The following is a 16,207-nucleotide window of genomic DNA, read 5'->3' on the forward strand; positions in this document are numbered from 1 at the left end:
ACATAAGAGTACTCAGATTAACTCAGGCGTACTTTCAAAGAGGTAGGTGGAGATCACTGATTCTTATCCCACTGAATGGCCTTCAAGATGAGGCTTAGGATTTTCAAAGGAAAAAAGCAAGTAGAACAGAGGAATACCATGAAAGCTAAAGCAATCAATTCTCCTTATATGCTACAAGAGGGGATTTCCAAGAGTTTCCTACCAACTACAAACTTCTGGTGATTCCCAAATAAGTTTCTCTAAAGAAATGTTTGTGTTTCCCAAAAGAAAAGAATAGTAATTTTTAGAAGATTTTATTTATTTATTTATTTATTTATCAGAGAGAGGGGAAGGGAGGGAGGAAGACTGGGAGAGAAACATCAATGTGTGGTTGCCTCTCACACAACCCCTCCTGGGGACCTGGCCTGCAACCCAGGCATGTGCCCTGACTGGGGATTGCCTGGCAACCGGGTGGTTTGCAGGCCAGCGCTCAATCCACTGAACCACACCAGCCAAGGCAGAAGAACACTAATTTTATAAGTAAAATTTCAAGTAGGTCAAAGGTTTGTTTTTTTTTTACATCTTTAGTGCTCCTTACATTGACAAGACTTATTCCCAGTGTTACACTGGCATTAATGATGTCATTTATAAACAAACAAAAAGCAATCAATTAAAAGAAAGTTATTTTTATTACCGAAGAGTTGAGAAAGTAGAAAATAGACAGTGGGAAGGGCAAGAATAGCGTGGGAAATATAGAATCTAAAGAACTTGTGACACATGGACATAAACTAAAGGGGAAGAATGGTGGGGGGGTGTGCAGGGTGGAGGGGAATGAAGGGGGGAAGTGGGACAACTGTAATGGCATAATTAATAAAATATATTAAAAAATAAAGTTCAGGGAAAATTTTAAAAAAGAGTTGAGAAAGAAAATCAACACTTGCTACAAAGTTGGAAGGCAGCTAATATATACTATACATTGTTCATTTCTTCATTAAAAGATTCTGGTGCAAATACAGACAAAAGACAATGTGAGGAAGAAAAAGTCAAATTATAAAACTATTGCTCTCTCCAGAATGGATCCAAAGGCCTCCTTTTTCCTTTTGAATGTTTCACATTCAAAATACATAAGACTGAAGAAATCAACAGTACTTACTGTTCAGGACTATTATAACAATAATCACAGAAATATAAGTATGACAGCAACTACCATTGAGTTGTTACTATAAGCAAAGCACAGTGCTTAAATGTTTTCTGTGGGTTACTTTACTTCACTCCTCATCACAATCCTATAAGGTAAGTACTGTTAATATCCCCATTTTACAGATAAGAAAATTGAGACACAGAGTGGTTAAATGACTTACTTTAACCTCAAACCCAGGTTCTCTGTCTACAAGGATGAATCTCCCCACCACTATATACTGTATACTATCCTCTTATAATATTCATTGTATTAAGATTTCATTCTTTTTATGGTTAGTATGAGGGGGGACTCCCCCCCCCCAAAATAACTGGAATTCTTTTCTAGAGGGTGGGACCCTTGTAGTACAGGTTTCCCCCACTAGGTGAGTATTCTAGCAATCCATCTGTATCAGTATACCAGCTGGCACTGTTATAAGAGGCTGCGTTTGACCTCAGTGAAATTTTTTTGAAGACTCTTGCAAATCACTTGCCTATTTCATGATGGGTTATTTACAAGTATCTGCCCACACCACACTGAGTGTTCAGCAGTTTTTGACCAAAAACAGCATGAGCCCCACGCCCCGCCCTCCCTATTCACTTGATCTTGCCTCAAGTGATTTTTTTGTCTCCCTGATGAAAAACAGTCCTCAAAGGGAAATGTCTTGCCAATGTAGAGGAGTTGAAACAAAAATTGGCAGAAGCACTAAAATACATCAAAATCGAAAAGTTCAAAAACTGTTTTGAGCAGTGGAAAAAAATGTCTTGATAGGTGTATTACATCAAATGGAGAGTACTTTGGCCCTGGCTGGCATAGCTCAGTAGATTGGGTACAGGCTGCAAACCAAAGGGTTGCCAGTTTGATTCCTAGTCAGGGCATCTGTGGGCCAGGTCCCCAGTGGGGGTCATATGAGCAGTGACCACACATTAATGTTTCTTTCTCTCCCTCTCTCTTTCCCTTCTCCTCGCTCTAAAAATAAAAAAATAAAATCTTAAAAAAATAAAAAAGAAAAGGGCTTTATCACTAACTCAGCTTGGAGACCATGTCACTTACTCACTTTCTCTGGGTTTACTTTCTCCATCTGCAAAGTAAGTTGATCTTAGAATCTTTCTGTTCTACGAGTCTATGATTCTGAGTCAAATAACTACTATTAGTTGTTTTCTTAGATATTATGGGGTAAGTCACAATTTTCAGTGAAGGCCTACCTTGGGCACACATGGAAGCTACTGGCTGAAGATAAATTTTCCGCCATAAGGTTAAAAATTAACAGGAAAGACACTGTATCCAACTATACTCATAGTGTTCTACAGGCCAACAGATCATAAGACAACAAACAGTTTTCACTCATTCTGTCTATATTTTACATGTTAATCTCCTAGCTAAGTACAATCCGCACTGCATCACTACCCAAAGATAAATCACACGTACATTTAAAAACTAAAATGTTAAAAAAATTTTAAAATTGCATGATTTTGTGTTGCATGTCCTAAGATGTTTGCAAATATGCAGTGAACCAACTCTCACCAACAGTTTAGATATGCCTCGTCAGGTTGCATGAGTGAGTATGGAAAATTATCAAAATCTGCTCCATGATACAAGGGGTGGCAGTGGGTTAACCGTCCAGTACCTAGCATCTAATCTGGTCAGCCAAAGGTAAAGGTTAAGGTTAGTAAACTAATACTTGTAGAAAGATGACTATGGGTACCAGGAACTATAAGGAGTGCTTTCACATATCAAATATTAGCTCTATTTCACTGAGAACATTCAAACTTAGGGATTAATTTGGTGAAGGTCACAGAGCTAGTAAGTGGTCAGGCCAGGATTTAAACTCAGATATTCAGACTCTTAACTGCTGAAGCACTGTACCAAGAAGGGCACACTCTTAGAACCCAGTAGTGTACTTGAGAAGCTCCTCAGTGAAACAGAAAGAGATACAGATGTCCTTCCAGGAAAGCACTCTCCAAAGAAAAAGTAAATTACATACAAACTAGTCCATCCAATTAAGGGCAATACAGGAAGCTTTGGGCAAGTAAATAATTCCTACTTTTAGCACACTTTATGGCTTAAAGTAAGATGCATAATGAACACTGAATCATAATGGAAGGCAAGTGAAAGATGCTTCAGCTGATAAGTGCATTATCTAGCTCACTATATGAATATATATTGAGTTAAAAACTTACCTTGGATGAGACTATCCTATTATCACAAAACCTTTGTGCAATGTAAACTTCTGCTGCTGAATCTGGATGATTGCCAACAAACACAGTGCGTGTACCAACTCGTTTGTCTTCTCCAGCACACTGACCAAAAGAAAGAGGAAAGCAGTCAGTGTCTCGTCACATTTCTCCATGCTTCTACGAACTCAAACTTCTTGTCTAAGCATGTTTAGCTATGGTCTAAAGAGAGAGAAAGAGCAGTAGAGAGAGGGCAAAACCTGGTTAGGAATGTCAAACTCCACTAAGCTCTTAGTTGCTGATTTAGTGAAAGTGTTGCTTGGGCCACTGTTCTGAGGCCAACACTGCAATCCTAAAATGTTTAAATTAAGCCAAGTATCCTAGAGAAACAATAATTTTTATTGTCAGTCATTTTTCTTTCATCCACAGAATCTCAACTATCACCATCATGGCAACACACTAACTTAGGAAAGGTCTGACTGGAAGTATTTAATTTTTTTACAACTATTGATGACAGCCTTGTCAACACCCTTACCAGACAGCAGAAAACAGAATGCAAATTACTTCCAAACTCAAAAGAATTACTTATAAGAATACAGAAACACCATGACTGTCTCTATTAACAAAATGATCACCTATTTCTACAAAGAAAATTTGTAAGTTCTTTGACTTCACAGGAAATACATTCCTTTGTGATCTCTCAGGGCCTATTGTCATAAAGTCCCATTTCAGCCCTGGCTGGTGTAGCTCAGTGGATTGAGTGCCAGACTGTAAATCAAAGGGTCGCTGGTTCAATTCCCAGTCATGGCACATGCCTGGGTTGTGGACCAGGTCAGTGGTGGGGGGCGGCGGCGAGTGAGAGGCAACCACACATGGCTGTTTCTCTCCCTCTTTTTCCCCTCCCTTTCTCTCTCTTAAAAATAAATAAATAAATAAAATCTTTTTTTAAAAGTCCCATTTCACAAAATATATCTCTAAAATCTCTTTTACATTTTAAAGAAGTAGATCTGCTGAATCTAGATCTTCTAAAGTCGAGCTCCATTTTCTCTCAGCCTTGTATTTCACTGAGGCTTCACTCTATTTTCTTTTCTTAAATCAGGATAATACTTTTTCTTATATAAATTTGGGGCTGTCTCCTTTGATGGTACTATACTACTGTGTTTGAAACATCCATATGTTTAAGTCAAAGGAAGTATGACTTATACTTTGACTTATGACTTATACTTTGACTTATATTCCAATATCCACTTATATATTTCCATTATTTTTGGAAAAGATAATCCCTCAACATAAAGTGTTTTAAAAGTATATAGCCACAAAGAGTTTCCTTCCTTTCGATGATCTAGTCAAAGGTCAAAGATGTAAATCTCTACCTGAAAATAATCACTGTAAACAAACCACTTGGAGCTTGCAAACTTCTCCAAATGTCTGTGTTTAGATGTACTCTAGCCTGAATTTTTTGCACCTTATGTATATAGTACAGGAAACATGCTTTTTTACTTCTAAAAAATAAAAACCACCCCCAAAATATAGATAGGTAAGACCTTTTGCCTTACCATCTTTTATTTAAGCTTATTAAATAATTATTTAGTGGGGGATTTCCTTCAAAATCTGTAGGGAATCAACTGAAGAGTAGTTGAGATAAAGTGAAGTAGGAGAGATTCAGGCTATACATAAAGGGTAACTGCTGGGGCTAAGGGAGGCTGTGGGAATCTCTATTCATGGCAAGCTGGCAAAAAAAAAATCAGTTTAAGTATGAGTGCTGGATAGCTTAGCTATTTCCCCATCAGCCTAAATACAGGGAATTGGAACAACTGATTGTACAAATCAGTACTCTTGTACAAATCAGCAGGTAAACTTTCAAACAATTTTGGAAAACTAAAAAATAACTTTACTAGAATGGTAGCTATAAACATTTTGATTTAGGAACTGATTTTGTTTGCATCGGTAAAATATTGGGTCTGATGCAGCTTAAAAGTAAGATCACTAAATTTTCCATAAGATCCATTTTGTAAAACGTAAACTAAGGTGAATATGCCTACCAAAAGCATAGTTTATTCTTCTTCACACTTACCCTCACCTTCTGTTCTAAGTTACAGTCTCACTGTATAGTCTCTGCAACACTTGAACCATATAACATGCCAATTTGAATTATAGAAATTGTTGAGTCCATATATACACTGCAATTTACAACATTCTGTTAAATATTCATATGGTTGTCTAGTTTTCCACATAAGTGAGAGGTGGTACAGAGTAAATAAAAAAGAGCTACCTTTAAGGCAGTTCTCAGATCATTCTGCAAATAGGCGAAAAGTAAAAGACAAGTGGCAGAGGGTCAGTAAGTGATTTCTGCATGATGTTGCACATGCTGCTAATATAATTTGTTTCCCTCAGTTAACAATGGCCACTGATTAACTAAAACAAAAAATGAACTAGTACTTCCGCAATTCTGAAATGTCTTCAACTTTCTTCTCTGTCAGGTCACAGCATTCCAGAGAACAAAAGGAACAAGTGAAATGCACTTTTTCAGGCACATGATATTTTTTATGAATTCTGTACATCTGAATAGCATTTACAGTTTCCCTGAGTGCTTTCCCCATAAGATATCTCTGGAACCACTTTCAAAGAAGCTGAAGTGACCTCTATCTGCATTTAATTGGACAAAATGGATTAAAATTGGTATGTTGTGTGTGGGGGGGCAGATCCTGACAGTGTGCATTATTAGATAATGAAATAGAGGCCTAAGAGCTGCAGCTTGTTCACTCTAGAGGATTTTTCATAAAAGGGCAGTCTCCTCAGCCCAGGCAGGATTGAGTTTAGAGCTTCCTGAGAACTGAGGGTGAGGTAGGGTGAAACAGATAACTTTTCCATGCCTGTTTTCAGTCTAAAATCTGATGAACCTGCAATTTCTGGTGGAATCTGCTCTGTTTAATGTTTTTGGTCTGCATATAAATGGCAATGCTGAACTCGTGTAAATTCACTGTAATTTTCCACTTGCTACCAATGTAGTGTTAAAACAGTGGTTTGAATTCCTGGGATTTTGAATAATGTAGGTGCTTTAGCCAAGGCCCAGAAGAGAAACTCCAAGAAGGAATTGAAATAATTTCACATTTGGATGGCATATGATGTAGTCTGGAGTGGATGTGGATGATTCCTACCACTTTATAATGAATTTTAATCTATTAAGAGTCCATCCTGTGTTGAACTGCTTCCCATTCAAATGTCTTTGGAAACAATTTTAAAAATTGAAATATACTGGCACCAATTCTATTTTTATGACACATCATACACTATAATGACAAGTATTATATAAAGAGTATTAAAAAGTATATTTATAACATATGAATTAACAGAGAAAGCAATTTCACTTTCTTCCTCAGGATAAAAAATTATCCTTTTGTACCCCCGACTCATAGCTCCACAATATAAACTGAATATTGTTTTAGCCCTGGATGGTGTGGCTCAGTGGGTTGAGTATCATCCCACAGGCTGAGGAGTTGCTGGTTCGATTCCTGGTCCGGGCACATGCTTAGGGTGCAGGCAGGATCCAGAGCTGTGGACTTGCGAAAGGCAACTGACTGATGTTTCTCTCCCTCTCTGTCTCTCCCTGTCCCTCTCTCTAAAAATAAATAAAATCTTTAAAAGAAATTAGTGAATAAATAAAAGAAAGTAACTTTCACCAGAATATACTCTCTCAATAAAAATCAGAGTAGAGTGGTACTATTATTCAACTAGCACCATCTTAAAATCCTAAGCTTTTGCAAGTCTCAAAACACGGAAAGCTGTTGGAGGTGTAATTTGTTTCTTTATTACCTCTAGACCACTGACTCCATAAGAACTAAGGGAAAATAGAGACCTCCACACAAGACTGTCAGTATAAAAGTTGTCACAGGATCTGAAACAGAGCTCACTCTTTCCACACTTTCCAGGTGTTGGCCGACTTAAATATATCACTTATTCATTCATAACTCACTGATTCTTACTTCTTACTTCTTGCCACATATTGGCTGTAAACATAATACTAATACCCACATATTTTATTTAAAGTTGAATTTAATTTTTTGGAAGCTCCCCAGGTGACAATTCTAATATGCAGCCAGGCCTGAGAAAAATGCTACAGAATTATTGCTCATTGACTTACTGCTCTTAACTAACATCCTATAAGTTTTTAGCCATAATCTTACACTTTTAAGTAATTAATTTTAACAATTTGCTTTTCACAAGGTATCCCCTTCCAATATTTTAAGCTGTCCACAAAATGAGATTCTCCTTCAATACTTACTTTGCATGTGGCTAATCTACCATCAATTATTCAGATAACTGATAAAAATCACAGGCCCTAATACAATGCCAAACAACTCACTTTAGCAACAACTCATCACTGATGTCATTCTCAGCAACCACGGCATTATTTTTTTATTTTTCATCAGACTGCTCTTTGTGAGTTACTAAAGCAAATATAATAATTTTCTAAACAATGAACAAAAATTGTTATTAAAAGTTGAAACCCTGGCAATGATTTAAAACTGTTCTCTGCATGCCAGCCCCACAGCTATTTTCTTCTCTGAAGCACGAGTATACTCGAACAGCATCATCGGTCTTACAAAGTCCAAATGAATTCAAAATGAAAAGAAAAAGCATTTCATCAAACTTTTAGCTATCTATTAAAATGTTCCCCAAAGTCAGCATTTCTGTATGAGGCTTGGAGGGATGGGGTGTGCAAGGAGAGCACTAAATTGCCAGGAAACATTTCCAGTGAGTGTTAAGCTTCTTGGTTAAACTTGCTGCAATGTATTCAGTGGTCAAATGGCTGAGGTTTCCAAGCCCACTCCACTATAACAAGCCAAAAAGAGTAATCTGGATGTGTAATTTAGTCATAACTTTAAAAGGAGCCTTAAAATTCTACTTTTCACAATTTGCTTTTATTACATCTTTTTTAAGTGATTAAGCTGTCTCTCCCTCCTTTGCCAGAGGCAGTGAAGCAAGACGGAGACATCTTGTATCTCCTTGCCTTTAAAATTTAATTATGGTTATATCAACCGAAACTCTCAAATACCTGATCAAAAGACAACTGAATATGCAAAGTACATCCCTAGATGCAAAGATTATCTCTAATTGGGCATTACCTGATGGCAAAACATTTAATTGAATAGAAATAGCTATAGGAAATGGATTAAGTCCCGCAAAAGCATACACCTAAGTCAGCAAGCAAGCACAATGCTTAGGAAAAAGCAGTGACTGTGAGGACTTGGATGAGAAGAACACCGTGTTGGAAGCTCAGAGTTAGACTTGCATTACCTAAATGTGATCCACGGAGCAGTTTAATTTCACCAAGAACAACCAATTCTGAGTGTTTCCAATCTGATGCAACCCACGCCATGTCTTCACCCCAAGGACCTCAGGGCTTGAGAAATGTGGCTCTAAAGATGAAACACAGGGACTTCCACCAAGATGGAGGCGTAGGTGGAAACACTTTACCTCCTCCCACAACCAAATCTAAAAACAACAAAGTTTTAACAACAATAAACGCAGCTGAGCCACAGAAAATCGAATACGGAGTACAAAATCAACAAACTGCTCAGCTAAACCGGTGAGAGGGGTGAAGCCAGTGGTGGGGCGGGTTGGGCAAAAAAGATCCCCCAACCCGGGCGGCACGCAGGCAGCTGAGGGCCCAGATCCCAGGTGCAGGGTAGCTACAAGTGGACCCAAGGAAGGCACAGGGCAGCTGGCTGACTGCGGTCCCGCATTTGCACACAGATAAACCAGCGAAGAGACGAGCATTGAGACAGACTGTGCAGGCCCTGGCACAGAGTGGCGAGTGGTGAGGCGGACTGGGCAGGAGGTAGCAGAGAGGACCGCCATTGCTCCCTCTCTGACCCCACCCCCACATAGAGTCACAAACCAGTCACCTGGGTGGCCCTGCCCTGGTGAACACCTGCGGCGCCTCACCTCAAATGTAGCAGGCGTGAACAGAAGAAAACATGGCTCAAGAAGAACTCACGGCCCCAGAGCCGAGAAATCTAAGCGAACAAGAAATTGCCAACCTCTCAGAGGCACAATTCAAAACACTGGTGATCAGGATGCTCACAGAACTGGTTGATTTTAGCCACAAATTACAGGAACATATGAAGGCTAAACTAATTAAAATGAAGGGAAATGCACAGGAAACCAATAGTGATGGAAAGGAAACTGAGACTCAAATCAACGGAGCGGACCAGAAGGAAGAAAAAAATGACCAAACAGAAAAATATGAAAAAACAAGAATTCAAAAAAAATGAGGAGAAGCTAAGGAACCTCCAGGACATCTTTAAACACTCCAACATCTGAATTATAGGGGTACCAGAAGGGGAAGAGGAATAGTCACAAAAGGAAACCTTATTTGAACAAATAATAAAAAGAGAACTTTCCCAATCTGGCAAAGGAAATAGACTTCCAGGAAATCCAGGAAGCTCAGAGAGTCCCAAAGAAGTTGGACCCAAGAAGGAACACACCAAGGCACATCATAATTACATTAGCCAAGATTAAAATGAAAGAGAGAATCCTAGAAGCAGCAAGAGATAAGGGGACAGTCACCTACAAAGAAGTTCCCATCAGACTGTCAGCCGATTTCTCAATAGAGACCTTACAGGCAAGAAGGGGCTGGAAAGAAGTATTCCAAGTCATGAAATCCAAAGACCTACAACCAAGACTGCTCTGTCCAGCAAAGCTTTCATTTAGAATGGAAGGGCAGATAAAGTGCTTCTCAGATAAGATCAAATTCAAGGAGTTCATCATCACCAAGCCCTTATTATATGAAATGTTAAAGGGACTTACCTAAGAAAAAGAGGATAAAAAAGATGAACAGTAAAAGGACAGCAAACTCAGTTATTAAGAACCACACCTAAAACAAAAGCAAATTAAGAGGATAGCTAGATTAGGAGTGAACCATAGAAATGAAGATCACGTGGAGGGTTAACAACAGGGGAGTGGGAGAAGGAGAAGGGGGGGAGAAGGTACAGAAAATAAGTAGCATAGACCGCAGATAGAAAATAGATAGGGGGGAGGGTAAGAATAGTAGGGGAAACACAGAATCTAAAGATCTTGAGACACGTGGTCATGAACTAAAGGGGGGAATGGTGGGGGAGGGGTGTGCAGGGTGGAGGGGAATGAAGGGGGAAAAATAGAACAAATGTAATGGCATAATCAATAAAATTAAAAAATATATTTTAAAAAGATGAAATACAACTCTCTTACAGGATGGCTAATAGAGACTCAAGTAGAGTAAAATGCTGTAAGCATGTAGTGATTCAAGATTCTTACAAGAATATTTTTTAAGATTTTATTTATTTATTTATCTTTAGAGGGGAGGGAGAGAAACATCAATGTACGGTTGCCTGTTGTGTGTCCCCTGCTGGGAAATGGCCTGCAGGGAACTGACCTGCAACCCAGGCATGTGCCCTGACTGGGAATTGAACCACAATCTTCTGGTTCACAGACCTGTGCTCAATCCACTGAGCTACACCACCCAGGACAAGAATATTTTTTAATGATTCAGAGATTCATCCATTTATAGAAAGTAACCTCAAACTCTTAAAAATTCATCCTGGGCCTTCACTTTCTTTGTTAACAGTATTTCTCCTAACAGAGAGCCTGATAATACAAGGCATAACCAGAAAAAAATCTGGCCACTGTTAATATCATGAGAATGGTTTGCATGACATCAATGTAATATGACAGCCAAGGAGGGTGGGCTGGAACGTGCATGTGTGTACAATGATGACCTCACTGTACTAGTCAGTTGGGGGCAGTACAGGCTGCTGAGTGAGCATGTGTACTGTATGGTGTCGCATTCAAAATGACTGAAGAGCAACAAATCTGAGTGGAATTTTGTGTTAAGCTTGAACATTCCTCTATGGAAACTATTCTGATGATTCAGAAGGCTGCAGCTATGGGCAACTGATGATTGGCAGCATCATCACAACAATGAGCTATCACAGCTTGTGCAGAGTTTTTTGGTAAAATATCCAATCACCCAGTTGAATCAGTACCCCTACAGCCCATATTTGGTGCCCTGTGACTTCTGGTTTTTCCTAAAACTGAAATCACCTTTGAAAGGGAAGAGATTTCAGACCATTGATGAAATTCAGGAAAATATAACAGAGCAACTGATGGCAACAGGGGTCTGTGTGAGGCAATTTGAACTGTGTGAGGTCCCAAGGTAGCTACTTTGAAGGGGACTGAGGTGTCATTGTCCTGTGTACAGTGTTTTTTGTATCTTGTATGTTTTTCAATAAATGTCTCTATTTGTCATATTACATGGTTGGATACCTGCTGGACAGACCTTGCATGCACACGAACTTAACCAGAGGTAAACTGAATACATATATATGTCTACAAGGCCTCAGAAGTTAACTTTTCACTTTCACTACCCATATCTACACACCAGCTTAACAAACTTTAAAATCTAATTTGGGAGATATGTAACTTTTTTAAAAAAAATTTTATTTATTTTTCGAGATAGGAAAAGGGAGGGAGAAAGAGAAGGAGAGAAACAGCAATGTGTGGTTGCCTCTTGTGCGCCCCTATTGGGAACCTGGCCTGCAACCCAGGTATGTGCCCTGACTGGGAATTGAACCAGCAATGCTTTGGTTCCCAGGCCAGCGCTCAATCCACTAGGCCATACCAGCCAAGACTGTACATAACTTATAAGGATAGGAACCAAGAGGTTGACTGACAATCTAGCTAAACATTTCCCATAGCCCTGGGGAAAAGGATAAAAACATACATGCAAATAGAAAGCAAGTATAATGAGGCCCAGGACCTCAAAGCCCAATCTGGCCTAAAGATAACAGAATAAACTACTACTGATTACAAGCAGCAGAGGCAGGAGGGATCACATGAGAATTTTCTAATCCGATGGCACCTAAATCTCTGCAGATTAAAAAGTAACTTGTACTAACCCCTGTGATCCTTGCAAAGTTTCCCAGATTTTGGGAATTGTGGCTTGCAAGTTTGTGTAGCCCAAGGCAGATGGCAAAGAAAGCACTGGAGCACTGGTCTACCTCTTAGGACTTTCAAACAGCATTCTGGTGGTCTGACCTCCATTATAGCATTTTACATCTTTTTTGTTACTCTTTTCAAATGACCTGGTTTGCCTTTGTAACTTTTGATTTTAATGTATTATTATTTAAAAAATTAGTATCCTGCACCACATGGTACTTTCTCCTCATCTTGTGAAGTTCTTTCCTACACTGTGCCAGCAATAAATGGGCCATGATAGAAAGGAAGTAGGGCTAAAAATCAAACTTCTGAAGTTCAATTGAACTTTTGGTTCTAGGCAGGTAAGTAGTATAAGAGGAAAAGGTATAATCTAGGTATTCACTAGGATACACTGAGTCCCCACACTGTGAGAGAGTGACTATAATACCATACATTGAAGCTTCAAAAATGTGTGCCCAAATAATCACTTTCTAGGTTACCAGAGAAAAATTTTTATTACCGAGGTAAACTCTGGCCAGAGCAAAAATATACATATTGTAAAAGAGGTGTCTGATGTCCCAAACAGGGTTCTATCTGCCATTTCAATGATAGCATCATTACTACAAAATTGATAACAAGCGAACTTCTAGCAAGGTCTAGCAGTTGAAATACATACTGGAGTACATTGGTGAGACTAATGAATGCAATTTTTTCCTGGTATTGTTAAATATATCATACAGAAAGAAAACTAACTGCCTCGGGAAAAAAATGTCAAAACTGTAAATGTAATTAATTTAAATAGCACATTCGGGCCATATCTTTGTATTTTTTAACAGCCCCCCAACAAAAGAAGTAGGTAAAAAACAAGTTTCCATTGTGAAACACAGCTGAGCTGAATAAGCAAAGAAAACATAGGGGAGAGGCTCTAGCCTCACAACTCTAGTCACTTCCTCAGTGAAGCATTGCTAGCAGTATCTTGGCCAACTTCTCCGCTCACATGACGTCTGAAAGAAATGTCCATTTTTGAAGAGTATCCTCCCTAGGTGAAGGCTTTTAGGGGCAAGGTTTGGAGGGGACAGGAGAAACAGTAAAGACATGACCCTGGGAAATATATAGGGGTTAGTTGAGCTTCTATTTCCTTAATAGTAAAATAAGGTGATGTAACTTAAAAGACTACTTACAGTACGATTAACAACACTTGGAGATCAATTCAAAGGGCTCCAAAGGCTGTTCACATCAGTGAGGTTTATTAACCAATTATACAATATATTTTTTTAATTTTTAACTTACTTTATTTTAAAAATGTTTTATTGTTTATGGCATCACAATTGTCCCATTTTTTCCCCGTTGTCTCCCCCCACCTACACTTTCACAGTCAGTCCCCACACCATTGCCCATGTCCATGGGTCTTTCATATATGTTCTTTGACTAACATTTTCATCTTTTATCAATTGGCCCCAGTTCCTCCCTCCCCTCTTAACAGCTCTCAGTCTATTCCACCATTCTATGCCTCTGGTTCTGTTTGGCTCATTGGTTTATTTTATTCATTAGATTCCCATTATAAGTGAGAACATATGGTACTTGTCTTTCACCAACTGCTTATTTCACTTAGCATAATAGTCTCCAGTTCCATCCATGCTGTTGCAGAAGATAGGAATTTCTTCTATTTTTCTGCTGCACAGAATTCCATTGCATAAATGTACCAGGGTTTTGTTTTTTTTTTTATCCACTCATCGACTGATGGGCACTTAGACTGTTTCCAAATCTTGGCTATTATAAATAGCGCTGCTATGAACATAGGGGTGCATATATTCTTTTGAATTGGTGTTTTGGGCTTCTTGGGGTATATTCCCAGCAATGGAATCACTGGGTGGAAAGACAGTAAAAATTCAAATATCTCACATAGCAATATTTTTGCTGATATATCCCTAGGGCAACAGAAATAAAAGAAAAATAAACAAATGGGACTACATCGAATTAAAAAGCTTCTGCAGAGCTGAAGAAACCATCAACAAAATGAAAAGGGAACCAAATGCATGGGAGAACGTATTTGCCAATATACATCAGACAATGGTTTGATCTCCAAAATATATAAAGAACTGACATGACTCCACACCAGGAACACAAACAACCCAATTAAAAAACTGGCAAAGGACCTTGAACAGACACTTCTCCAAAGAAGACATACAGACAGCCTACAGCCATGTGAAAAGATGCTCAGCATCACTAACCATCAGAGAGATGCAAGTTAAAACCACAATGAGATATCACCTCACACCTGCCCAAAAGGCCATCATTAACAAATCAACAAACATCTTGCGCTGGCGAGGATGTGGAGAACAGGGAACCCTTTTGCATTGTTGGTGGGAATGCAGACTGGTGCAGACACTGTGGAAAACCTCATGGAATTTCCTCAAAACATTAAAAAATGGAACTGCCAACTATATGATTATTAAAACTCCAGGAGCTGGGCTAGCACAGAACTAGGAAATGGCCTCAACATTACTAAGATGTAAATGTTTTACTTAAAGCAAGAAAGTTTCTGGCTTTTCAGAAGAGCTAGAATAGACAAGTCTGCTGCCACACCCCTGTACAAAGGGGCAGGGTGAGCTACGGCCCAATGGCACAGTGCCTGGTGTTTAAAACACCATTCATTAGTGTTAGACAGCTACAGATGGCCAGGGAGGCTGATAGGTGGCATGTTTGACCTCAAGTGAGGGCCAGTCAGGGACTCCCCCGCAGCCTGTTGGCCATGATATAAGCCATCAGTTCTTTGGAACTATTGATTTGATTGACACCATGGGAGTAAAACCAGGAATACATGTCTCCCTTCGGGACAGAGCACATGGTCACTTGGGAACTGCACTAGAATTACTGACACTGTCTCTTAATCTCCTTTCTCTCTGCCAAACCTTTGGATTTAAAGCTCCTGTGCATTATAAACTTCGGGTGTGGCTATAAATTTAACAGGTGACCTGTTTGTAATTATTCCTAAAACGTGCCTGAGACATTAGAAATTATCAATAGGTACAAAATATAACATAACTTTCCATATATTGAACCAGAGAAGGAAGAGCACTTCAAATGAGTATCTGATTTCTTTATGGCTTAATGGCATTAGTTATGGCTTGTATACAATAAAAGTTTTTTTATTTTTGAAATTTTAACATTCTTTTGAGTACCTCTAACTGGGCAGTCCAAAGTAAGACAAATTGGCAAGAATATTACAATACATCACTCAATGTTTCCTAAACTGCATTACATGGAACAAGTTAATAATGATGTTCCTTAGCAAAGGGGGAAAGAAGGCTGCTCCCACAATCCTCCTCCTGATTATGCACAATGCATATTCATATAAGAGCTCTAAAAAGTCTTAAAAAAAGAAACCTCTTTACGTTTGGTTAGCATTTGCCATAGAAATCTCACCCCCTACCCCCCTGCCAAAGATCCAATGTATGACACAGTTTAGGCTCCGCTACTCTAATATATTTCTTTCTTTCTTTTTTAAAAAGATTTTACTCATTCATTTTTAGAGAGAAGGGAAAGAAAGGAGAAAGAGAGGGAGAGAAGCATCAATGTGTGACTGCCGTTTGCACACCCCCTACTGGTGATCTGTCCGGCAACCCAGGCATGTGCCCTGACTGGGAATCAAACTGGTGACCCTTTGCCTCGCAGGCCCATGCTCAATCCACTGAGCTAGACCAGCCACGGTGTTACTCTAATATATTTCTTAATCATAACCAGCTATACTGGCAAAGCATCCAAGGGTATGAGGTGAGATAACTGTTAAATGTGTGATAATGTCTCTATCTGTATGCCAAAAATAGATAAGAAAAATAAAGTGGTCATGATCCCAGATAAGTGTGCTTTTGCTTTTAAGCTTAATTATGAGAGGCAAGGGACCAGGAGATCTTAGTCT

The 16,207-nt window shown here is 39.0% G+C and overlaps 1 protein-coding gene across 8 annotated transcripts in view; it reads right to left on the minus strand.

Annotated features, from left to right (window-relative positions):
- Positions 1-16,207, minus strand: part of ATP11C (ATPase phospholipid transporting 11C) — a 197,730-nt gene that overhangs the window by 112,689 nt on the left and 68,834 nt on the right. For 7 of the 8 annotated variants that reach the window (XR_008391049.1, XM_053662336.1, XM_053662333.1 and 4 more), the window contains one exon: positions 3,337-3,456. The exons of the other annotated variant lie outside the window; for it this stretch is intronic. Coding sequence is in view for 6 of the 7 variants with exons in the window: in XM_053662336.1 (XP_053518311.1) it covers positions 3,337-3,456 (120 nt within the window). In the remaining variant the exon portion in view is untranslated. The remainder of the gene's footprint in view (positions 1-3,336; positions 3,457-16,207) is intronic. 8 annotated transcript variants of the gene reach the window in all.

The sequence above is a fragment of the Artibeus jamaicensis genome, unplaced genomic scaffold, assembly GCF_021234435.1.
Source record: "Artibeus jamaicensis isolate MK-2021 breed Jamaican fruit bat unplaced genomic scaffold, CSHL_Jam_final contig_240, whole genome shotgun sequence".
NCBI lineage: Eukaryota > Metazoa > Chordata > Mammalia > Chiroptera > Phyllostomidae > Artibeus > Artibeus jamaicensis.